The sequence below is a fragment of the Bubalus kerabau genome, chromosome 16, assembly GCF_029407905.1.
Source record: "Bubalus kerabau isolate K-KA32 ecotype Philippines breed swamp buffalo chromosome 16, PCC_UOA_SB_1v2, whole genome shotgun sequence".
In the NCBI taxonomy this organism is placed as follows: domain Eukaryota; kingdom Metazoa; phylum Chordata; class Mammalia; order Artiodactyla; family Bovidae; genus Bubalus; species Bubalus kerabau.
The window spans coordinates 45938309-45963788 of record NC_073639.1 but is presented as its reverse complement, the minus strand read 5'-3'; the positions used below and the strand labels follow the sequence as shown (position 1 = coordinate 45963788).

Sequence of the window (25480 nt, the reverse complement as noted above, 5' to 3'; positions counted from 1 at the left end):
TGAATTGGTGGGATTCATTATGGTAACAATACTAAGAAGAAAATATAGTTAGGCTAGTAAGGGATTTGAATAAGAACATTAGCTGGCACTTTGAAAGTCTTAATAAATGTAAGCTAGGTATTTGAGGATTTTTGTCTTAATCATGCTATTGAGAACTATCTCACTGGGCCCCACATATGCTTAGTGCCACTTTCCAGTGGAGAAATTAGGCTGATGTTATGACATTTTTTCATGCTTCTTCTTTCTGGTGTTTGAAGAGGAATGCTACTCTCTAGCTATCTGTGTAGCATAGTTCTAGGATATTATCTCATAAAGGAAATTTGATCTCAAGTCTGAGAGGATAGCATCTGTAATCACCATGGCAACAACTCTTTCAGTCTGCACTTCACTGCCCATGGACCTGATTAGAACATGAACCTTATCCTTGAACTAGTAGTGATACAGGGTTTTGGGTGAATGATGGTTCTTTGGAATCAAGGTAGCCCTAATTTAGAACAAGACAGTGGTGAATCCAGAGTTAACTGAAACAGATGTTGAGCCACATTATTTTTCAGCAAGCCCTAAGAATTACAAACATGACATGGGGATATACTAACTTTTGAGTCTCTTGTTTACTTGGTATGGCCAGGTGCAAGCCATATTAATGAAATATAATGAAAGATATATGAGAATCTTTGTTCAGAAATGTTATTATTAATTTTTCCTCATATTTTCCACTATCTGTATTCTACAATGTCTCTAGCTAACAGGTAATAATTTAAAATAATTAAACCAGAAGATTTGAATCAATGAGAGCAGATAATTAATATAGCTGTTTTGATCACCTAAAGCACTTTCTTTCTGTATAGGAATCCCCCTATGTTATGATGAAGAAAAATCATGAGATGCTTGAAGGCAATGAGCGATATGAGGGCTATTGTGTTGACTTGGCTGCAGAAATCGCCAAACACTGTGGGTTCAAATACAAGTTGACCATTGTTGGGGATGGCAAGTATGGGGCCAGGGATGCAGACACGAAAATTTGGAATGGGATGGTTGGAGAACTTGTATATGGGGTAAGTACCACTCTTCTTACAGATAAAATCATTCCATTTGAACTCTTGTTGAGGGAATGCTTGACTTCCATGCAGAGTACCAACATCTGAGGTTGTTGGTTTCCCACATTACTCTAGGAATACTGTCTTGTTTCCTTGTAAACATTTGAAGATGAAGGATGAAGTCAGAAGCAAACATGCAAATGGAGACAGGCTTCATCTGTCTTAAAGCCTATGGGCCATATGTGTTTTTCAAAGATCGCAAAGGCATGGATACAGTTATAGTTCTCATAATCAAGCCAGAAGGGTGTTTTCTGTATTTATTGAAAAGGAGGCATATTGGGGAACAAACTGCTTTTGTTCTGTTTATTATTTCCTGGGACTCCACCAGGGAAATATTCATTCCCATATCCTGATTTCCTGTCCTACCCATTGATCCAATAGCATAACTATGATTCCTTCCTGACTGGGAGTCCTGGTTCTATTACTGTCCTTTGTTTCCCTTGCAGAAAGCTGATATTGCAATCGCTCCATTAACCATCACCCTTGTGAGAGAGGAGGTGATCGATTTCTCAAAGCCCTTTATGAGCCTCGGGATCTCTATCATGATCAAGAAGCCTCAGAAGTCCAAACCAGGAGTGTTTTCATTTCTTGATCCTTTAGCCTATGAGATCTGGATGTGCATTGTTTTTGCCTACATTGGGGTCAGTGTAGTTTTATTCCTGGTCAGCAGATTTAGCCCCTACGAGTGGCACACTGAGGAATTTGAAGATGGAAGAGAAACACAAAGTAGTGAATCAACTAATGAATTTGGGATTTTTAATAGTCTCTGGTTTTCCTTGGGTGCCTTTATGCAGCAAGGATGCGATATTTCGCCAAGGTTGGTTACTCGCCTGCTTCAACTTTGTGCATTTTAGGTCTCGAGTGGACATTCATGGTGTTTATGAATTCACTGTAAAGATGTTAGCAGCTGCCAGCTGTCTGTCCAAGCAGTGTAAGACTCTTAAGGACAGACTTTTACCATCGGCATAAGCCTGTGAAATATTTGAGCAACGTTCTTTGAATGTTGGTCCTGTATTTCCCTGGTGAAATTGTACACACCATGGAGAGGCTATAAAATGCATAAGGTTCCTATGATTACATGCCTTCTTGGAGGGGTACCGTGTTTTTGCTGCATATTCTCATTTTACAGTCATCTGTGTGTTGATCCACAGACCTGTATTTGGGAAAATGGGCAACATTACTTACTAACTAAACAGCGACAAAACTTCATTTCACACATCCCATCTTTTTGTTGTTGTTGTTATTAGCTCATGGAAATGATATGGGAGAAATATTTACAAAATTTGTTTTTTAAAGGTTAGGTTGCTGAGTTGAAAAGAATGTATGATAAAATATTTTCCAAGTATCTAAAAATAAATAGTTGGGATGATGACGACTTATTCATTACAAATATTTGTGCCATATTAAATAGTAATGCACACAGGATGGAAGAAATTCATACACCTCCAGTTACATGATATTTTAATTCCTGCCCTATAATGCCTAAATAGAATAAATATATCATAAAACACCCATTGCCTTTGTGCATGTTGCATACATAAGTCAGAATAATAGCCATGTCTGGTTCTTTAGAGGTACTTTTCCTGATGTGATTAGTTTCACATTTAAAGCCTAAATGATTATTGATCTACTGGCGCACTTTAATTTGGGTTCAATTACCCTCCTTTGATTCTACGGGATATCTTAATAACTAGTAGAGGCAGTGGCTTTTTAAATGCTATTTCATTACTGCTAGTTTTTGAGCATTTGGGGGCTGAGAATAATTAATTTCAAAAAACTATATGTGAAACTCAAAAAACATTGTGTATCTTTTACAGTCTTTTTGTTTATTCCCCCAGGGAGGTAAAGGAAATATATCATGTTTGCAGAAAGTATCAATAACTTACTTTTCCAATAGTATGGAATGTCTTTATGAACTTTGTGGATCTGAAACTCTTAATTCCATCAAGCTTTCTGTGGCCTCTCTATGGAACTGCACTATATTAGAACCAAACCAAGGGTATTTGCACTGCATATATAGAGAGACATAATTTTCACACATAATGTATGATAATAATTATCATATATCATATATTTATGATTATGATGATCTGTGATAAAACAAGATTCATAGTTCTGTCTCTATATTTAGTTTATCTGATTTACATTAAAGACATAAAGAGAAGTTTCTAATGATGAAAAAGAAAAATACTAACCAGATTGGAATCTCAGAGAACATTCTGGTTCATAAGCAATAAAGAAATGATTCATCTTTGGAAAGAAGATTACTGAAGTTTGATGTTACCATACCCCTGAGATATAAGGCAATTATCCTAGAGTTCCACAAACTATCCTCTGCCTTGTGAATAAGCAGGAGAAACCTATGAAGTTTCATTATGACATAGGACATACTGACCTAGGTTCTGATTGATGAACTCTCAGGTTTGTTTGCCTTGCTCCTTATGTAACAGGTCTCTGAAGGTCACTCTTTTGGGTGTCCAGGGCTTGCTGAGGAGCAAAAAAACACATTTACACATAGGGGCTGGAGTACAAGTCACATTTAACACATTTAACCCTGTGTTTTTCCAGGGTCCACCGTGACATATTGACATTCAAATTTTAACAAAGCCTGCTTCCTAAAATATGACCATTTTTATTTGCTTATGGTTTCAGTCATGAATCATGACTCACTACATTTTCACATGTAATAATTTTTATTTCCTGGTAAGATATATCAATTTTAGATAACATGTTTCCTTGTTATCTTTTATTTGCCATGGGATATATATGTATAGACATATACATATATATGTAAGGAGAATTCACTTTATTAAAATTTTTTCAGCATATGAACCTTTCAATTTATGGCTGTATGTGTATTTGATAATTGAACATGCTGCCTAATATTGGAAAATGTAAGGATTTTTTTTAAAGGAACCAAGCTATCATGTTTTAGAATGCAAAGATGATAATTCTAGGAAAGGATAGAGCAGCTTAGTATCTAAAATAATATTAATAGTAATGCATGAAATGCATAGAACACTTTACATATGCTCTTTAAATATTTTTAAAGATATTTATCTTTTTTCAATAAAATATGATAAAGAACTATTTTATTTATATGAATAGAATACATTGAAATTTTAATCTAGAATGATTACGTGAAGTGAATTGGTCATTGCCTGAAATTAGGTTTAGAGTGTAACTATAGTTTTATGAAGACTATGACCACAGAATTATGAGAGCAAAAAGATGCAAAGTTGACTCTTATTCTCTGGCTTACTTCTGTTTTCTCCCCCAATATCCTTAAGTGATTCAAATGATTAAAAGATTTCATTGTTATTTAATAGAGATGAGAAAAATGATAGAATATGTATATATATTTGCTGCTTTAGTGAAGACACTGAGAGATGAAAGTTTTGTTTTTAATAAGAGAAACCATTTTTATCTGTCACCATAAAACATAACGTTTAATTTGCTCCTCTACTTAAAATTTCTCAGGAACTCCTTCAGAAGCTTTAGTTCATCCTTGGAAAACACTTACAAGTAAATAATTAATTGCTCAATAATTTTCTGTTTTGAATGATGCACAAGTTATAAACGTTTTGGGGGTTATCTTGCATACTTCAAAAAATGAGCATATTTAATTAAATATGGCATAAATACTGGATTAGGGAGCAGCATTATGTCTTTAACTTGTGTTTATCTTACAACTGAAACACAATGATTTATAGAAATGATTCTAAAATATATTGCAAATAAACCTGCAATGTATACTGTCCAAGGCAATGAGATCCATTTTAAGGGCTTAGACCAAATCTGCCCTCTTAAATACAAGGTATATGAGAATATGTGAGAATTAACTTTTTCTGTTCTATCATATTTGTTTAATTTTTTGCATCTCTTAGATACTGGTAAAGGCTCTTCATCATATTGTTTTTATTTTTCATTGATTGTGCAGTTTCTTTTTCTCTTTTATTTTAGCAGCAGATGCTTTTATTTAAAAAATCTTTACTTTTAGCTTCACTGCTTTTCTTCACTTCTAGAGTAGTTTATTATACAAATGTTACCTGATAATTGATGTAGTATCTGTGTTTCGTCAAAAGGTATATTTCTTATTATTAACTATGAAGAAATTTAGTTTAGGTCATAAATTGGCACATTTTCACAATTTAAATTTTTAAAAGTGTTACCTCTTCACTATAGAAGGATTTATTGTTAGACATAATAGAGTTATTATCAAAAGAGAAAAAACATTGTTTTTTTAAAATATTACTCAAATACCTTTATATGTGGAACCCCACAAAATCTTACCAAATAAAACCCTATATATCTACTTCTGTATCTACATATTTATACTTATCTATTTCTATACCTACATCTATACTTATCTATCTAGGGTTTAAAGTAAATCAAGCTTTTGAAAAGTATTTTATGTAAGAATTTATGGTCACATAATATTTCTATTTTTATTATTTTTCAAACTAGAAATTTATATTTTGGCAAACTTTTAAATGTCTGATTTGTTTTCTTTCAGTTTTCTTTTTTCCCTAAGCAGGAGGCACAAAGGAACAGGGATATAACAGTTCATGCCTGAAGCATCAGATTTTTATTCGTTAAGAATTATATTTTGTGTCATACTCTGTAGTATCATTTTTTTCCATTTCTATCCTGTACTATTTCTAAAATCTATGTTTCTGCACATACAAAATACTAATGAAATTTTGGACCTTTTTTGAGTGTTTTTAAACTTCATTGGAAGGATTAAATGGAGGGTTTCTTTGGTGTTTAAAGCCATATCTATGGTGCATACTTTTATTTTTGATACTTGATTTTGTTTGTCAGCATTTTTCAGAGTTTTGCTGTTAATCTTAGATTCTCTTCTTTGTTTAATTATATCATGAGTAGATAAAATATTATAAGCATTGAATAGATTATTCACACATTTCTTGAAATTGCCTGTTACATGTAGCCATAATAACTGTGAAAGAATTTCAGGAATCTAAAGTTTTGCCTCTGGATAGCTCATCAGATCTAGTGAATCTGTAATCCTTGCCCAGAAAGTTTAATAATTTTAAGTTTCATGAACTAGCTGATATATTAAAAAATATGAAATCAAATATTTCCCTATAAATCAATATTTGCATAATACTGCTAACTTGTTTCCTTATGAGGTCATTCATTTCACTTTACAAATCCATTTCGTACTTGTTATCAGATCCCTGTCTGGGCGCATTGTTGGAGGAGTGTGGTGGTTCTTTACCCTGATCATAATCTCCTCCTACACGGCTAACCTAGCTGCCTTCCTGACTGTAGAGAGGATGGTGTCTCCCATCGAAAGTGCCGAGGATCTTTCTAAGCAAACAGAAATTGCTTATGGAACATTAGACTCTGGCTCCACCAAGGAATTTTTCAGGGTAAGAGATTCTGCTTCATAAGTTCTTGTTTTGGTCGTAATTGAACCAACCTAAACTCTGTGCCTCCTTGCCTCTCCCATGGTCTATACAAAGGTGCTATGTGAAAGTTACTCCCATCTCTGTCTCTAATTCTATTTTTGTTCCTCTTTTTTCATTTGTATTTTATATTGGAGTGTAGTTGATTTACATGTTGTGTTAGTTTCAGGTTTACAGCAAAGTGATTCAGTTATACATATACATGTATGTATTCTTTTTCAAATTCTTTTCCCATTTAGGTAATTAAAGAATACTTGAGTGAAGTTCCCTGTGCTATACAGTAGGTTCTTGTTGTTTATCAAATTTACAAATAGTAATATATATCTATTAATCCCCAAATCCCAATTTATCCCTCCTCTCCACCTTACCCTTTGGTAACCATATGTTTGTTTTCTATTTCTGTTCTTAACCTTTTCTCTACCCCTCTACCCTCCCTACCCCTATATTTGGCACTATCTATTTTTATTGATTCCTGACTCTTTTGGAGAAAAACACTATGTTGTAAAGAAATCTAGCTTTTATAAAAATTGATTTTCCTTTTGGGACAAAATTGAAGCAAAATCTAGTTAAAATTAAATTATTATTTTTAAAAGAAAATGGTGTTATAGTTTGCTTTATGTTAAATAAGCTTGACTATCTTACATAATTTACAGTTGAGAACTGACTGTCAAATCAGTTATGTTAATTCTGTGTCAGGAAATCAATTATGATCATGTGTGGAAATTCTGAGTTTTATGTTAAGCCCTCCAAGAAAAGGCTAACAAAGGCCTTCAACCTCCTAATTTTTAAAATGGGAATAATAATTCTGTATCTATTAAATGTATTTTAGCTTTTAAAAGATCTGTGGCCCTATGTTCTCTGTCTAAAGGAACCAGCCCAATAGGCTGATGGTATAATTTTCTTTTCTTATACTCTTAATGGGATTCCCTGGTGGCTCAGACGGTAAAGTGTCTGCCCACAGTGTGGGAGACCCGAGTTTGATCCCTGAGTTGGGAAGATCCCCTGGAGAAGGAAATGGCAACCCACTCCAGTACTTTTGCCTAGAAAATTCCATGGATGGAGGAGGCTGGTGGGCTACAGTCCATGGGGTCGCAAAGAGTCGGACACAACTGAGTGACTTCACTTCTTTTATACTCTTATCTCTCTGAAAGAGCTCATTCTATTAAAATGTTGAAATCAAGCAGATAAACCTTGGCATTAAGCCGAATAGATGGCACATGATGATCTCTAATAATCCACAAGTATCTTTGAGTGTATCTGAGATTGAGTGAAGATTAGGGCTTTCAACGTCCAGCTGAAGAGGTACATTGTGGTTTGAGGACCGTCTCATCCTGCATTACCATTGGTATCTTTTCCAAATAACATCAGTTGTGCTCCAGATGTGATGGGAGAGAAGGTGATCCTGTCAGACTGCTGACAACAGATAGTAATTTGGATGTGAGTGGGGCAGCAGGACTTTGGCACTTCCACTAGGCACTGCAGTGTAAGCCAAGCCTATGGTCCTTTTGTAAGCCTTGACTTTAATGCTAGCTGTGAATGTTACAATGCAGTTTTGTTGCTAATGACAGTTTACTCCTACTACTGAAAATAGTTGCAATGTGTGTATATTGTAGTGCTTAACATAATGTGCTCTCTAGCCTGATCATGACGGCGGAGCTATTAAATAAATTAGAATATTGCATGGGCTTCCCTGGTGGCTCAGATGGTAAAGCATCTGGCTGCATGCAGGAGACCTGGTTTCGATCTCTGGGTTGGGAAGACCCCCTGGAGAAGGAAATGGCAGCCCACTCCAGTATGATTCTCAATTAGTATATTTTGAGACATTTAAATGTATTCCAATATGGCTTGCTTTTATTTTATTGATATATTTTATTGGTATTCCTCCCTCTCTAAGTAAATGAGATCTATGAAGGGACTTGTTATATCATGGTTTACTTACTGCTACTTATGTTGATTAAAATAACCTTGTTTCCAGACACTGTTGAGAGTCACTCTCATTAGCTTGTTTGGGACCAGCTATTCTCAATAACTGCACATTCAGAATCTCAGAGCTTTTCAGTGTACCTTAACTCAACCAGATGTGTAGAGTTAACTAACTCATATGTAGAAACATATGCCTTAATCAGCACATGGCCAAGATTTCATGCTTAGAATATGTAAATTTCCCAGGACACAGGATGAAAAGGCTAGATAACTCTGGGCAAAGGATACTTCAACTCTTGTGTTTCAGTTCAGTAACCCCACAGATATTGTGGTTCCCACGTGCAGTACATACACACATACACAAACAACCCTCACATATCTGCAGTGTGTCGTTTGCCTATATAGGATTGTGGAACTTACTTTCTCTGGAGTAATAGAGAAGTGATGTTTATTATATTATTGTTGTTGTTATTGTTCAGTCCCTCTGTCACGTCTGATTCTTTGCAACACCATGGACTACAGCACACAAGGCTTCCCTGTCCTTCACCATCTCCCAGAGTTTGCTAAAATTCATGTCCATTGAGTTGGTGATGCCATCCAACCATCTCATCCTCTGTTGTACCCTTCTCCTTCTGCCCTCAATCTTTCCCAACATTAGGGTCTTTTCTAATGAGTGAACTCTTCACATCAGGTGGCCAAAGTATTGGATTTTCAGCTTCAACACAGTCCTTCCAATGAATATACAGGATTGATTTCCTTAAGGTTTGAATGGTTTGATCTCTTTGCAGTCCAAGGGACTCTCAAGAGTCTTCTCCAACACCACAGTTCAAAAGCATCAATTCTTCAGTGCTCAGCTTTCTTTATAGTCCAACTCAGCCTTCTTTATGGCCCAACATCAATATATGACTACTGGAAAAACCATAGCTTTGACTAGACAGACCTTTGTTGGAAAAGTAATGTCTCTGCTTTAATATGGTATCTAGGTTGGTCAAAGCATTTCCTTTAAGAAGCAAGTGTCTTTTAATTTCATGGCTGCAGTCAACATCTGCAGTGATTTTGGAGTCCAAGAAAATTAAGTTTGTCACTGTTTCCATTGTTTCCCTATCTATTTGCCATGAAATAATGGGACCAGATGCCATTATCCTTGTTTTTTGAATCTTGAGTTTTAAGCTAGCTTTTTCACTTTCCTCTTTCATTTTCATCAAGAGCTTCTTCAGTTCCTCTTTACTTTCTGCCATAAGGGTAGTGTCATCTGCATATCTGAAGTTATTGCTGTTTCTCCCAGCAATCTTGACTCTAGCTGTGCTTCATCCAGTCCAGCATTTCACATGATATACTCTGCACAGAAGTTAAATAAGCAGGCTGATGGTATACAGCCTTGAAGTACTCCTTTCCCAATTTGGAACAAGTCCATCGTTCCATGTCCATTTCTAACTGTTGTTTTTTGACCTACATACAGGTTTCTCATTAGGCAGGTAATGTGGTCTGGTATTCCCACCTCTTGAAGAATTTTCCACAGTTTGATGTGATCCACACAGTCAAAGGCTTTAGCATAGTCAATGAAGAAGAAGTAGATGTTTTTCTGGAATTCTCTTGCTTTTTCTAGGATCCAGCAGATGTTGGCAATTTGATCTCTGGTTTCTCTGCCTTTTCTCAATGCAGCTTGAATATCTGGAAGTTCTTGGTTCATGTACTATTGAAGCCTAACTTGGAGAATTTTGAGCATTACTTGTGCAGAAGTTTGTATATTCTTTGGCATTGCCTTTCTTTGGTATTGGAATGAAAGCTAACATTTTCCAGTCCTGTGACCACTGCTGAGTTTTCCAAATTTGGTGGCATATTGACTGCAGCACTTTCACAGCATCATCTTTTTGAATTTGAAATACCTCAACTGGAATTCCATAGCCTCCACTAGCTGTGTTCATAGAGATGCTTCCTAAGACCCACTTGATTTGCACTCCAGGATGTCTGGCTCTAGGTGAGTGATCACACTTTCATGGTTATCTGGGTCATAAAGATATTTTTCATATAGTTCTTCTGTGTGTTCTTGCCACCTCTTCTTCATATCTTCTGCTTTTGTTAGGTCCATACCATTTCTGTCCTTTATTTTGCCCATCTTTGTATGAAATGTTTCCTTGGTATCTCTAATTTTCTTGAAAATATCTCTAATCTTTCCCATTCTATTGTTTTCCTCTATTTCTTTGTATTGTTCACTTAAGAAAACATTCTTATCTCTTCTTGCTATTCTTTGAAATTCTGCTTTCAGATGAGTATATCTTTCCTTTTTCCCTTTCCCTTTCACTTCTCTTCTTTTCTCAGCTATTTGTAAGGCCTCCTCAGACAACCATTTTGCCTTTTTGCATTTCTTTTTCTTGGGGATGGTCTTGATCATTGCCTCCTGTACAATGTTACGACCCTCTGTCCATAGTTCTAGACAACCTGATAACTTTTATTAGTATAGCTTCCCAAGGCAGAGTCTTATCTTATGCATTGTCTCTGAATCTCACAGTATTTCTGTCTGATAGTCAGAATGATCATTTTTGCTTGCATGTTGCACATTATTAAACTAAATGTGAGGATTTGACCAAATTCTAGCAGGTAATGTGTGTGCTGAAGTCTTTTACTCCTAAAGCATTCTTCCCATACACTGTTTTTCCTTGTGGAGAAAAGTCTCTGGATTTACTTCGCTGCCTTCATGCTCTATTTCAATCCCCTCTATGTTTGTTTTGTCAAGTTAGAGGATTTAATGGTAGAAATGCCATCAATGCCTCACAGTTCTTCTCCATATACCTGCAAAAGGAGCTATGATGAATCAAGGTGACTAGGTCTCAGTGCATAAAGCATTAGTAGTCAGCTTCTCTTTATCTTGAGAAGGAGGGGTATGTACTCAAAAGTACTTAAAAGCCACACTATTCTGTTTGTAGCAGTAAAGGAAGGCTAACAGAACAGCACACATCAGCAAAGTAAACAGGAGCTTGCCATGTTAAATATCCTCCATGAAAAGAGGGTGTGGTTGTCATTTGAGAAAGTAGTACACAGAATATGTTGTTGTTGTTGTTCAGTCACTAAGTCATGTTCAACTCTTTGCAACCCCATGGACTGTAGCACACCAGGCCTCCCTGTCCCTCATCATCTCCCTGAATTTGCCGAAGTTCATGTCCGTTGATCCGTGATGTCATCCAACCATCTCATCCTCTGCTGCCCTCTTTTCCTCTTGCCTTCAATCTTTCCCAGCATCAGGGTGTTTTCTGGTGAGTGGGCTATTTGCATTGGGTGGCCAAATTATCGGAGCTTTAGCTTCACCGTCAGTCCTTCCAATGAGTACTCAGGGTTTATTTCCCTTAGGATTGACTGGTTTGATCTTGCTGTCAAAGGGACTCTCAAGAGTCTTCTCCAGTATCACAATTCAAAAGCATCAATTCTTTTGTGTTCAGCCTTCCTTATGGTCCAACTCTTACATCTATACATGACTACTGGAAAGACCATAGTGATAGCTTATGGTGAACAATGCCTGATTTATGATCTCCGAAGAAGATTTCGCTTCGGGACCAGGGACCAGGCTTGATCATTCGAGAGCTTTTGTGTAGCAGAGTTTTATTAAAGTGAAAAAGGGACAGAGAAAGATTCTGATATAGACATCAGAAGGGGATGGAGAGTACCCCCCTTACTAGTCTTAGAAAAGGGAGTTATATACTTTTTCAATTGGTTATTACAATAAATCAAAAGAATGTCTCAAGGTTGTAAAGATCTTACTAGACCCAACCCCACAATTTACATTTTAAGATGACAGGATTAGAACTAACAATAAAAAGATCTTACCAGACCCACTCCCATAATATACATTTTAAGATAACAGGATTAGTCAGAAGGTTTTCAAGGAGAAACTGTACTCAAGCAGGATACATTATTGTTATGTAATCCTTACTAAGGAATGTAGAAAAGAAAGTTTGTCCTTTCTTCCTCCTTGAGAATTCCAGGCCCCTATATCCTCCTCGACAGCCCCAGACCCCTATCTTCTCCTTGAGGACCCTGGACTTCTTGTCAATTGACTAGGAATTGACTAGGAATTGACTCTCTCAATAGCTTTGACTATACAGACAAAGTATATGTTTCTTTAAGTATACTTTGTCCATATAGTTAAATTAAAAGGTGCTGCTAATTCATGAGTGATCCCTTCTCCAGGAGATCTTTCCAACCCAGAGATCAAACCCTGGTCCCAGGCATTGCAGGTGGATTCTTAGCCACCAGGGAAGCCCATAACTGAATTACTGTTGGGTAATTGGGTACCATGGTGACCATAGTAAGAATAGTCTTCATTTTGCTTCTGACTCTAAAGATATTTTCAGGCATGGTCTGTCTTTATAGCAGTACCCATCACATCTCACACCTTTTCTCATGGAGTTTGTTGCATTCGGATATGAAGATTGACTGCAGATCCCATTTAAAAAAGAATTCTGTTTATAGAGTGTAACTCCAAATGCATTGAATGAGATGAAGGTGATTTATAGACATTACAAGGGCAATATGTAGTTGTTTTCCTTGACTTTTTTTCCCTTTAATTGCTAGGTTATACTACAATGTATTGGCAGTAGTCTGGTCAAATTTCTGAGCTTAAGATGAAAGGTGTTACAAAGGAAATTTCCTTGCATGCACACCACACTCCATGCATTCCTAAAATTAACATTCATCACACACCTGGGACATCCTCTCTCTCAACTGCCCTTTATCTTTAGGGGAATTTGGGGCTCTTGTAAACCGGGTGCAGGACAAGCAGAAAGCTGGGAGAGTGACCATCATGGCACCCAGACTGCCAGAAACAAAGATGCAGATGGAATGGGCATGTCCCACACTGAAGACACGTGCTTGCTTTTTGTTCTCTGGCTGCCACTTGTAGTTATTTTCGTGCCTGAGACATGAAAACTTGTCTCAGTTTTTGGTATTTAAGATTCTAATAGTTATTTTGTATTTCCTTATATGACTTAATTCGGCTTTAGTGGTAGCTTTTTCTTTGTAATGCTGTTTATGAAGTGGGGTTTTATTATTTATGTTATTTAAAATTTTCTACTATCTCAGTATTTATCAAGTCAACTTTTGTCTCTTGTCACAGCAAGAGCTTTGAATTTAGCCACTAGAGAAATTGATTTGAAAAGTTAGGTTTTTGTCTAAAGTTTAAAGATATATGAGTAGCTAAAAGACGGAAAATAGCTTGTTTAAGACCATTTAGATTAAAGGGCCAGTTTTAAAACAGAATTCAGAATTTCAGTCTTCAGTCTCAATATTAACTAAAGATATGTCTTTGAAGGGATGAAAGCATCTTATATCAAATTAAAAGGTGACTATTTCATCTCATTTATAAAAATCTGTTTTGTTGTCATAAGGTGATGACAAATGTTCAATTTAAATCTAAAATATTTTCATATTTCAGTTACATAATTTAATAATTTTGGGTTACATTAATATTGCTTTAATGAAGTCAGTATGTGTGCCTTATATTTAGAATTCCAATTTAAGCTGCAAATTTTCTAACTTAAAAATTTATATGTTCTTTCAGTGATAATCAGTGAAACTAACTTGAATGAAATATTTGCTTTTTGCTACTAGAGAAAATATATAGAGGGCAATCTTGTAATCAACAAGAGATGTGAGAAAATAGACCCTACATCTTACTTTTCCAGAGTTTTCTGTGCTTAGAATCCATATACATCCTTGTACAGAGTGAATGATAAAGTCTGAGTTATTTTGGAGCTGTCAATCCTCCCTAATTATAGCACTACCATAACACACCTATAATTAAGAAAGAATTAGGCTTTCAATTATAAACCACTATTTTTAGACTTTCACATTTTGATAATTTCTTCTTTCAATAAAGGAGAACAGATCTTGAATTAGATGAGTTTGTGTAGAGGAGGATTCTGTAAGAACTATGTGCATTATGTTCCTACAGAAACTTAGATGTGGGGGATAGAAAATGGCTTGATAAATAAACCAATCATAGGCCTGTCAATCCATGAAACAAACATATTAACTTGCAGAGAGGAAATACTTCAGGCCTATCCTAAGTCCCCACACTGCAATCTGTTTATTTCCTCTGGGAGGATGAAGGACAGTGTGTTTCTGAGTAAGTGGTCTCCTTTAATTATGCTGGTGTCTCAATGAACAGATTTTAAAATATTGTTAAAATAAAGGTATCCCCTTTGTGTTCAATTAAGTTAATTACACCACTCTCAGAAGATCAATTTTGTCTGATAATAATCCATAAAAGTATATTGTTGTTACCCAGCATTGTAGACTTTTCACATAGTTTACAAATAGTATAAATGATAGATAAATAGATAATGTTATGCAGGTGTGCCTTACCTGAGTGAAACAACTGGTTTGAAAGTTTTCTTTACTATATAATAATTACAAATACAAGAGAATTATAATAATTTATCATTTTAAAGGCTGCGGGATGTTTTTAATTCCTTCCCTAGCATAAGACACACTTATGTTTATATACAAAACATTGATTGAAATATATTTATAAATAAAAATATTTTAACCATTATAGCAGCTTCCTATAGAACTACACTAAGTTCTCTTTCATTATAGTTACATTTTTTTCCCACTTACCACTTGTGTTTAACAGGAATACAAGCTTGATTCCTTTATTTATATTTTATAGAACAGATTTCACTAATTTGTGGTAGTTCTCCATACTTATTTCATTATTTCTGGTATAGCTAAAGATTTTTCAACCATAGTTTCTTATATATCACCTATTTCTATGTGGGTAGAATATACATCCTTCTAGCTTAGTTTATATAAATATATATATATATATTTATTTATTTCTAGCTTTGTGTATATGAATATATCCACTTCATCTTTATATTATTTGAAAGAATATTATGAAGATGAAATGGATGTAGTCATATGTATTTTACTAATATCAAAATGAACCTTTTTTAAGTCTTTCAGTTATGCTTAACTCTTTAAATAGTTTCAAAATACTCAGGACTAAATAAATGCTGAATGTGAATACATTAGCAACAAATAGCACTATATGACTATGTTGTAAGTCACTCATGGCATGGTTAGTCATAATGTTACAGATTTTTCTTCCTTAGGTTTTTTTTTCTTGATTAGTCATAAAAAATCTTTACAGCTGACAACTCTGCATGTTCAAGGTTTCTCTAGATAATCCAGGACTGGCTGAAATCATTTCCTCTCTAGCTGTTATTTTGTTTCTCTGACATTTTAAATGTTCTCACCATTCCACAAAATATCTGAGAACAAGATTGAGTTCTTAAAGACTTGAAGGCTACTTTTAGCCTAAGCTGCCTGGGGAAAGCCTGTGTTCTCTTATTCAGCTAAAGGCGGTGGTTTAATTGTGAAGGAAAGGTCAACATTTTATAAGATTGATTCACAGTTCCTTTAAGATCTAATGTTCAGTTTAAAGGTCTGCATTTCATTAAGTAGTTTACAAATTCAGAAAGAAATGTATGCAAGACCATATTGAATGGTGCTTTGGGGATGAAAGCACTATGGAAGAAAAAAGAAAAGGGTATGTCTACTTGCTGAATTACAATTATCATGCAAAATGATAGCTTCTCAAGACTAACTGTCATTTTGGTCCTTTTCTTCTTTCCATAGCAATTCTCAGCAAATCAGTGTGCTTCTGACCATTTCATTTAGAGACCACCTTTGTAACTCAAAAGGGAGTTGAAAGCTCACATTATCGTTTGGATAGATAATCTGACTCCTACCAAATTATAGGAGGCTTTCTATCATTGTCCATATTAAAGAGAAAATGCTCCTGTCACACTACTATCAAATCATGAGGTTAATTATTCTAGCCAAAAAGGTCCAACCAATAGAGAAAATTTGAGACTAATCTCTTATCTCAAAACTCTTCTGAAATTCCTGCTTAGATGCCTAAGAGAAGATAAATATCAATGTATACCTGTGCAGGTACTTTAGATGACTTGGTTTTTAATTCACTCTTTGTACTTAAGTAAAAGAATCATCATGCTTGTCTCATTGGATATTCTGAACTAGTTTCCATGGTAACAAACACAGTCCAAGAGTTGTACAGAGAAGAGAAATAGAAATTTTGCAATTATTTAAACATGCTGGAAGCAAAATCTGGACTAGATATAAATATTGTTGTTTTGAAAATTCTTTAATTAGACTTTTGATATTTGAAGGAAAACTTGATACTAAAGTAATTTTTACTTCATGCTTCTAACATACAATTTTGCCCTAGATCATAGTGAGTGATGATCAAACACAAGGTGCTAGTGAATGTGATTACTTATGTTCACAGAATAATGAGATTTTAGAAATAAAATTGGGAAAGTCAAGAAAAGTCAGATATTGTCAGGTTCCCCAAATTGATATTTAAGATTGCATCTAAGGGGACTTCCCTGTGGTTCAGGGACTAAGACTCTGGGCTCCCAATGCAGGGGGCCTGGGTTCAATCCTTGGTCAAAGAACTAGATCCACGTGTGTCTCTGTGTGTGTGTGTTAGTTGCTCAGTCATGTCCTACTCTTTGCAACCACATGGACTATAGACCACCAGGCTCCTCTGTCCATGGAATTCTTTAGGCAAGTACTGAAGTGAGGTTGACATTCCCTTCTCCAGAGGATCTTACCAACCTAGGGATCAAACCCTGGTCTCCTGCATTGCGGGCAGATTCATTATCATCTGAGTCACCAGGGAAACCCCAGATCGCACATGCCACAACTAAAGAATCTTTGTGCCACAAATAGTCTACATGCCACAACTGAATATCCTGCATGCTGCCACAAAGATCCCAAGTGCTGCAACCAAATAAATAAATTTAAAAAAATTTTTTAAGTATTTCATCTAAGGAAACAAAGATCCAAGGAGGTGATATCAAAAGATAGTTGCCTCGAAAAATCCAGACCCTCCCTTTTTCTCCCAGATACACAGACTCAACAGCAGTACATTGACTCAGTGAGAAAACAGTTAAGAAGCTCCTGCAAACCAAGTTGAGTGTGAAACCAGCCAGTCAAACCCTGTAGGAAAATTCATGGCCTCACTGGCTGCAGTGACTTCCCTGGCACAGCACCTCAGCATTGGGAAGAAACATGTAGCTCTTTGTTTCTTTCTAGGGAGAGAGAGACTACTTGACTATTTTCATGTTATGACTTTTTGGAGGAACTGGTTTATTTCTGTCTTGCCTGAATCTAAGCACTAAAAAGGGCATCAGGTTGGGGACCTCTGAGAATAAAGTTGAAGGTTTGGCCTGGCTTCCCTGGTGGTTCAGACGATAAAAAACCCACCTGCAATACAGGAGGCCCAGGTTTGATTCCTGAGTTTGGAAGATCCCCTGGAGAAGGGAATGAATGGCAACCCACTCTGGTGTTCTTACCTGGAGAATTCCATGGACAGAGAATCCTGACAGGCTACAGTCCATGGGATCACAGATAGTCAGACATGACTGAGTGACTTTCACTTTGACCTGGCACACACTCACTCAGCATAGACCTTCCCCTCCAGCTCAATGTGGTAAAATGGGGAAAACCCCTAATTCGAGCTTCCATTAGGGAAGCAGCAAACAAGTTGGAGTGTGGGTCCATTTCTTGGACTTTTCAAGGAACTGGTTCTGCCTTGCCTGCTTGGAGCACTGCTGGGACCTGGCACATGCTAGATGCCTGGGGGCTGCTGAGAACAGGAGGGAGCTGATTGCTGCTGTTTCAGAGACCTGTGGTCCAGCACACAGAGACCAATGCAGCTTAGTGGCTACACCCTTGCCTTTGGAAGAAGACTGGTGTGTGCTTGCAATGTTCTGACCTTCCGTGGGGTGCTTTGGGCTGCATTTCCTGACTTGGGCCTAGCATACTCTATAAGCCTGGAGGCTACAGATAATAAAACAGAGCTGGATGGCTTATTCTAGCTCTAGAGAACCTGCATTACTGCAGACAGACATCAAAAGAGCAAGAGATTATGAACTCTGGAAAAAAGCTTCCTGCAAATCCATCTGATTGGAAATTTACACATACAAGTCCAAAGAAGACATATCCACAGAAAATGTTCAAGAGGCCTTTGGAATATTTAACCAGGGTGATTGGTGAAGTTCTATCCCTATATGAAGTCCATCCATGAAGATTGGGAGAGCTGGCTGTTTTTAAAAAAGGCACAGATCCCAACATAAACTTATAACACACATAGAAAAAAACAACAAAAATGTGGCTCAAAGGAAAAACATTAATCTCCAGAAATCAAACTAAAAAAAAAAAAAAAAAAAAAATGGAGGTACCTGGATAACTTGGCAAAGAATTCCAAATATCTGTTACAAAAATGCTCAAAGAGCTCAGGAAAATGATGCATGAACAAAATGAAAACATTAACAGAAGTAAAAAATATAAAAAAGAACCAAATGTTGAAAATAACTACAATGACTGGATTAAAAAAATTTACTATACTGATTCAACATCAGACTTGATCAAGCAGAAGAAAGAGTCAGCAAATTTAAGTCATTTCAAAGTATCCAGAGTATCAATAAGGGGGAAAAAAAAAAAAAACAATGAAAAAAAGGTGAAGAAATCCTAAGGGACTTGTGGAATGCTGGCTGAAAGTCCTAAGTGACTTGGGTGTGGAATAAACACATTATGGGAATTCCAGAATGAAAAGAGACAGAGAAAGGGGTATAAAACTTATTTAAATAAAAATGGTGAACATTTTTCTAAATCTAGTGGGGGAGGGCAGGGAGACAGACATCTGGATTTATGAAACCCAAATAATCTTAAATAGGAGAAATTCAAGAAAAGTATACTCAAAGAAACATTATAATCAAATTGTCAAATGTCAGACAGTTTTGAAAACAGCAAGACAAATGTGTCTTGCCACATACACATGAGGACCCATAAGACTCCTAATGGACTTATCAGCAGAAAGCTTGTAGGTCAGAGGGAATGAGAGGATATATTCAAAGAGCTGGAAAAAGATAGTGCTAATGAAGAATGATGTATCTAGAAAGACACTCATTCAAAAATTAGGGAGAAATTAAGACATTCCAAGATAAACTAAAGCTGGGAGAGATAATCAGCACTACACCTGCTTTGCGGGAAGTGTTAAAAGAGGTCCTTCCTGTTGAAATGAAAGGATGCTAGATAGCTACACAAAGCATATGCAAGTACAAAGCTCATTGGTAAAGGTACATATATAGATAAATACAGAATACTATGATGCTATAATAGTGATGCATAAATGTCTTTTAATTTGAGAGGTTAAAATATAACTTTATAAAATAACTATAACTATAAAATATGTTAATGGATGTACAATATAAAGTTAATTTGTGGCTTCCATAACATAAAGTGCAAAGGAAGTAAAAGAGTAGAAAATTGCTAAGAAGAACATAGAAAAGATTCAATAAAATCAGAAATGAAAGCAAAGACATTACAACTAATGCACAGACTTTTTTAAATTATGAGACTACTGTGAATAATTATATGCCAAAAAATTAATCTAGAAGAAATAGATAAATTTCTGGAAATATACCATATACTAAGATACACTACGGAGAAGGCAATGGCACGCCACTCCAGTACTCTTGCTTGGAAAATCCTATGGATGGAGGAGCCTGTTAGGCTGCAATCCATGGGGTCACTAAGAGTCGGACACGACTGAGCGACTTCACTTTCACTTTTCACTTTCATGCATTGGAGAAGGAAATGGCAATCCACTCCAGTGTTCTTGCCTGGAGAATCCCAGGGACGGGGGAGCCTGGTGGGCTGCCGTCTATGGGGTCGCACAGAGTCGGACACGACTGAAGTGACTTAGCATAGCATAGCATAAGATACACTAAGATTAAGTCCTGAAGAAATAGAAAATCTGAATAGATCTATAACTAGTAAGGAGAGTGAATCAATAATAATAAAAACTTCCAATAAAGAAAGGCACATGACCACCCTTGTGGCTCAGCTGGTAAAGTATCTGCCTGCAATGCAGGAGATCAATGGGTCAGTCCTTGAGTTAGGAAGATCCTCTGGAGAAGGAAAAGGCTACCCACTCCAGTAATCTGGCCTGGAGAATTCCATGGAATGTATAGTCCATGGGGTCTCAAAGAGTCAGACATGACTGAGCGACTCTCATTTTCACTTTCAGACAGCTTCATTAGAAAATTTTACCATTTAAAGAAGAATTAATGACAATTTTCAAATTCCTCCAAAAGACAGAAGAGGAGGGAACACTTCTTCAGTTTACAATGCCAGGTATGCCAAAGACAAAAAAAAAAAAGAGAACTTCAAGCAAATATCCCAGATAAATATAGGTGCAAAAATCTTCAGCAAAATAGAAGCAAAGAGTTCAACAGAAAGTTAAAAGGATCATACACCATGACCAAGTGGGATTTATTTTGTGATGCAAAGAAATTTCATCCTATGAAAATCAATTAGAGTGATTTTATCACAATAACAGAATAAAGAATAAAAATCACATGATGATCTAAGTACAAGCAGAAAAAGCATTTGACATAATTGAACACCCTTTCATGACAAAAACACTCAGTAAACTAGAAATAGAAAGAAACTATCTCTACATAATAAAGTTCATAAATGAAGCCCATGGATGACATCACAATCAGTGCTGAACTTGAAATAGTTTCTCCCAAATCAGTAGCAAGACAAGGGTACCCACTCTTATCACTCTTTTTCAACATAATACTGAAACTTCTAGCCAGAGAAATTGAGCAAGAAAAAGAAATAAAAGCCACCCAAATTGGAAAACAAGTAAAATTATCTCTGTTCACAGATGACTTGATCCTATATAGAGAAAACCAAAAGAATCCACACCTACACAAAAAACTTTTAGAACTAATAAATAAGTTGGATAAATTTTCAGGACACAAAATCAGTATACAGACATTAGTTGTATTTCTGTATACTAATAATGAATGATCTGAAAAGAAAATTAAGTGAAAAGTCCCATTTACAATAGTATCAGAAAGAATAAAATACTTAAAAATAAACTTAAACAAGGACGTAAAGACTTGTATGCCAAAAACTCCAAAGATTGCTGAAATAAAGAACACACAAATAATTGAAAAGACATCTTTCGTTCATGGATTGAGAGACTTAATATTGTTAAAATGTCTGTATTACACAAAGTAATCTAAAGATTAAGATCAATCCCTATCAGAATCCCAATGTCAGTTGTTTTTGTTTTTTTTTTTAACAGAAATAGAAAAAGATTTCTAAAATTCATATGGAAACACAAAGAATCAGAAATAGTTAAACCAATCTTCAGAAATAAGAACAAAGCTAGAAGTCTTACACTACCTGACTTCAAAACATTTTACAAAGGTATAGTAATTAAAACATTATGGCGCTGGCATAAAGACACATTTGGAGGCCAATGGAACAGAAGAGAGATCCCAGAAATAAACCCATACATGTACAATTAAGTGATCTTTGACAAAGACATCAAGACTTCACAGTGGGGAAAGGATAATTTCCTCACAACACTGTTAATATAACTGGATATCCATATGCACAAGAATAAAATAACTTTATACAATACACAAATACCAACTCAAAATGGATTAACTATTTAAAAGATTTATTGCTTCAGTAAGATATGAAACAATAAATCTCCTTTAAGAAAACAAAGGAGATAAGCTTCATGGCTTACAGGCAACAAAAGCAAAATTAGACCAGTAGACTACATTAATTTTAAAAGCTTTTGTGCAGCAAAGAAATAAAAGACTGAAAAAGCAATCTATGGAATGGCAGAAAATACTTGCAAATCTGATAAAGGTTAATATGCAAAACATCTAAAGAGCTCCTACACCTCAATAGCAAAAACTAATAACCTCATTTAAAAACTGGAAAAGGACTTAAGTGGACATTTCTCCAAAGAAGAGCAACCAATAAATGGTCAGCAGGTTATATGAAAAGGTACTCAATACCATTAATCATTATGGACATGCAAATCACAGTGAGATCCCAGTGAGATCCCACCTCATACTGGTTAGGTTGACCATTAGAAAAAAGAAAAAAAAAAGCTTTGGTGGGGTTGAGTAGAAATTCAAGCTCTTGATCAGAATGCAAAACTGTGCAGCCCCTATATGAAACAGAATGGCATTTTCTCAATAAGTTAAAATAGAGCCACCACATGATCCAGCAATCCCACTTCTTGATATTTATCCAAAATAATTAAAATCAGCATCTTGAAGAGATATCTGCAGTTCCACATTCATTGCAATACTATTCACAGTAGCCAAGCAATAGAAACAACCTACCTGTCCATCAAAAGATGAAATATATTTAAAAATGTGGTATATTACCCAATGGAATATTTTTCAGCCTTAAGAAAGCTTCAACATGGTTGAAACTTGAGGACATAATGCTAAGTGAAATAAGCCAGTCACAGAAAGACAAATACCTAAAGATGCCATTTGCACGATGAGGTATCTGAAGTAATTGCATCCACTGAAGCAAAAGGGAGACTGGTAGTCACAGAGGCTGGAGGTGGGGGAAATGGGGAGCCTGATCAATGAGTATAGTTTCAGTCGTGCAAAATGAGAAACTTCTAGAAATCTTCTGTTCAATAATGTGCATGTACTTACACAATACTGTATTATATACTCATAGACTTGTTACAAAGATAGATTTCATATGTATTTTTTCTTACCACAATTGAAAGGAAAAAAAAAACAAAACAAAACTCTGCCTTGAGATAAGAAATACACATACACACAAAATAAAACAAGCAAAAACTAAGGAAAGAAACTGTCTTAGGAAATATTTTGTAGTATTTAAGATTTACAAGTTCTCTCTCATGGTTGGTGTTGCTTCTTAAAAATGTTGCCCAAGATTAGAAATAAAATTTTCATATTAGTGTTAAAATAAAATTAGAGGCAAGCATGAATATTTATGCCAATCATTAAAATGAGATATATACATATAAATGCATAGCAATTTTAAGGTGGCTAGTATAATATGGTATAGAGTTGACTCTTGAACAATTCAGAGGGTTAATGGTCCCAACTCCATGTGGTTGAAAATCCACTTATAATTTCACAGTCTGTCCTCTGAATACATGGTTTTTCATCTGCAGGTTCAATCAACTTTGGATCCTATAGTACTGTGCGTGTGTGTTCAGTTGCTCAGTTGTGTCCAACTCTTTGTGCCCCTGTGGTACTATAGAATGCATTTAATGAAAAATATCCACTAAGTGGACCTTCATAGTTCAAACCCATGTTGGTCAAGGTTCAACTGTATTTAATATTGTATAATATAGTTCACATTTAATATGGCTAGTATCCTCATACATATATGAAGTTAACTATGTATAAAGTCATTGTCCTATATTATGCTACTTCAACTAGTTTTTTGTTACTAGTCTTTCATTCTTGACATGGCCAAAAAAAGGGGACTTAAGCTAAATCCTTTTATAGGGAAGGCAATTCTTTAATAAGGAAGTAAAATTGTTAGTCGCTCAGTCATGTCTGACTCTTTTCAACCCCATGGACTATAGCCTCCCAGGCTCCTATGTCCATGAAATTCTCCAGGCAAGACCATTGGAATGGATTGCCATTCCCTTCTCCAGGGGATCTTCCCAACCCAGGGATTGAACTCTGGTCTCCCTCATTGCAGATAGATTCTTTACCATCTGAACCACCAGAGAAGCCCAATGATGAAATAACTGATCTTTTTTATCTGATTAATTTATAATAGTGTAAATACAATAAGCTTTTTGTGGCTCAGCTGGTAAAAAAATCCTCCTGCAATGTGGGAGACCTGGGTTTGATTCCAGGGTTGGGAAGACTGCCTGGAGAAGGGAAAGTCTACCCACTCCAGTATTCTGGCCTGGAAAATTCTGTGAACTGTATAGGCCATGGGGTTGCAAAGAGTCAGACACAACTGAGCGACTTTCAATTCATTTTTTCCAAGTTGGGTTAGTAGTGTGATATTCGAGGCTAAGCAAGATAGAAAATACTGTATCTTTGACTTACTAGAGAAATTCATACTGATAAGCTAAGAGACCCAACCTTTCTTGTGTATGTGAAATGTATTTTTGTGCATGCTCTGTAACTTTTGCTACCATATCCTTTATGTTACTTCCTTCAATTTCCAAAACTTTTTGCTCATTTACAAATTAAAATCAGTGAGTGTATCCTCCTGAGTTGTCCAAAGGTTAACTGTACAAACTATATTATAAAATACTACCCACATTAAATGTCCCCCAGAAAATCAAATTTCCTTAAATAAGATTATTAGAAGAAATTTAGTCTTTGTATTGGGGCTTCTTTATTTTCCTTTTATAACCTCAGAGTGTTGAAACAACACTCTGAAACCTAGCAGTGGGACATATAGGAATATTTGCTAAAGTAAAAACTTGTTATAAGGCACAGTGTAAATAGTCTAGTGGTATTTTTCAAAACAACTGTGCACCCCTAAAAATGTGTTCGTTTACAACAAAAAAGAATTGCAAACCCTTTTCGATTAGATTAGTTAGCCAACAGCAAAAAATTGCTCATAATTGCATACATCTTTCAATTGCTTTAAAAAATCCACACTTAAAATGTTCTATTTTTGTTGTTGAGATTGAATAAAGAAGTTCAATCAAGGTGTTTTAGGATCAAATCCCACATTGCAGAAAAAGTTATGTCTGTTACATGGTGAACTCAGATGGCATCAGCATTGTTGTCTTTAACTACAGGGCTTAGGTTATACATTCTGTTCTTATTTGAAATAATATAACATTTATAAAGAGTTAACCATAAAAACCCTTCTTGAGTACAGCTTGTGAATGTTGACTTGCCACTTATCTAACATTCAATTCCACTTTCTTGCAATTTTCATTGTTTTTAGAAACATCTTTGAAAGGAAAACCTGCCTCCTAAGTATTTTCATGCATTGGTCCCCATTCTGACTTTAGTAATTTATTAATTTTCATAATACAAATAAATCAGATACATGATAATAAGCATCAGCTAGCAGAAGAATTATGTTTTCAAACCTTCATCTTACATCTTGATCTTTTAAATGTAGGTTTTACATATTTTTTAAAAA

The 25480-nt window shown here is 35.6% G+C and overlaps 1 protein-coding gene across 4 annotated transcripts in view; it reads left to right on the top strand.

The window, feature by feature from the left end:
• Positions 1-25480, top strand: part of GRIA2 (glutamate ionotropic receptor AMPA type subunit 2) — a 183213-nt gene that overhangs the window by 138773 nt on the left and 18960 nt on the right. For all 4 annotated transcript variants that reach the window (XM_055549419.1, XM_055549422.1, XM_055549421.1 and 1 more), the window contains 3 exons: positions 849-1055; positions 1544-1914; positions 6295-6493. In XM_055549419.1, coding sequence (XP_055405394.1) covers positions 849-1055; positions 1544-1914; positions 6295-6493 — 777 coding nt within the window. The remainder of the gene's footprint in view (positions 1-848; positions 1056-1543; positions 1915-6294; positions 6494-25480) is intronic.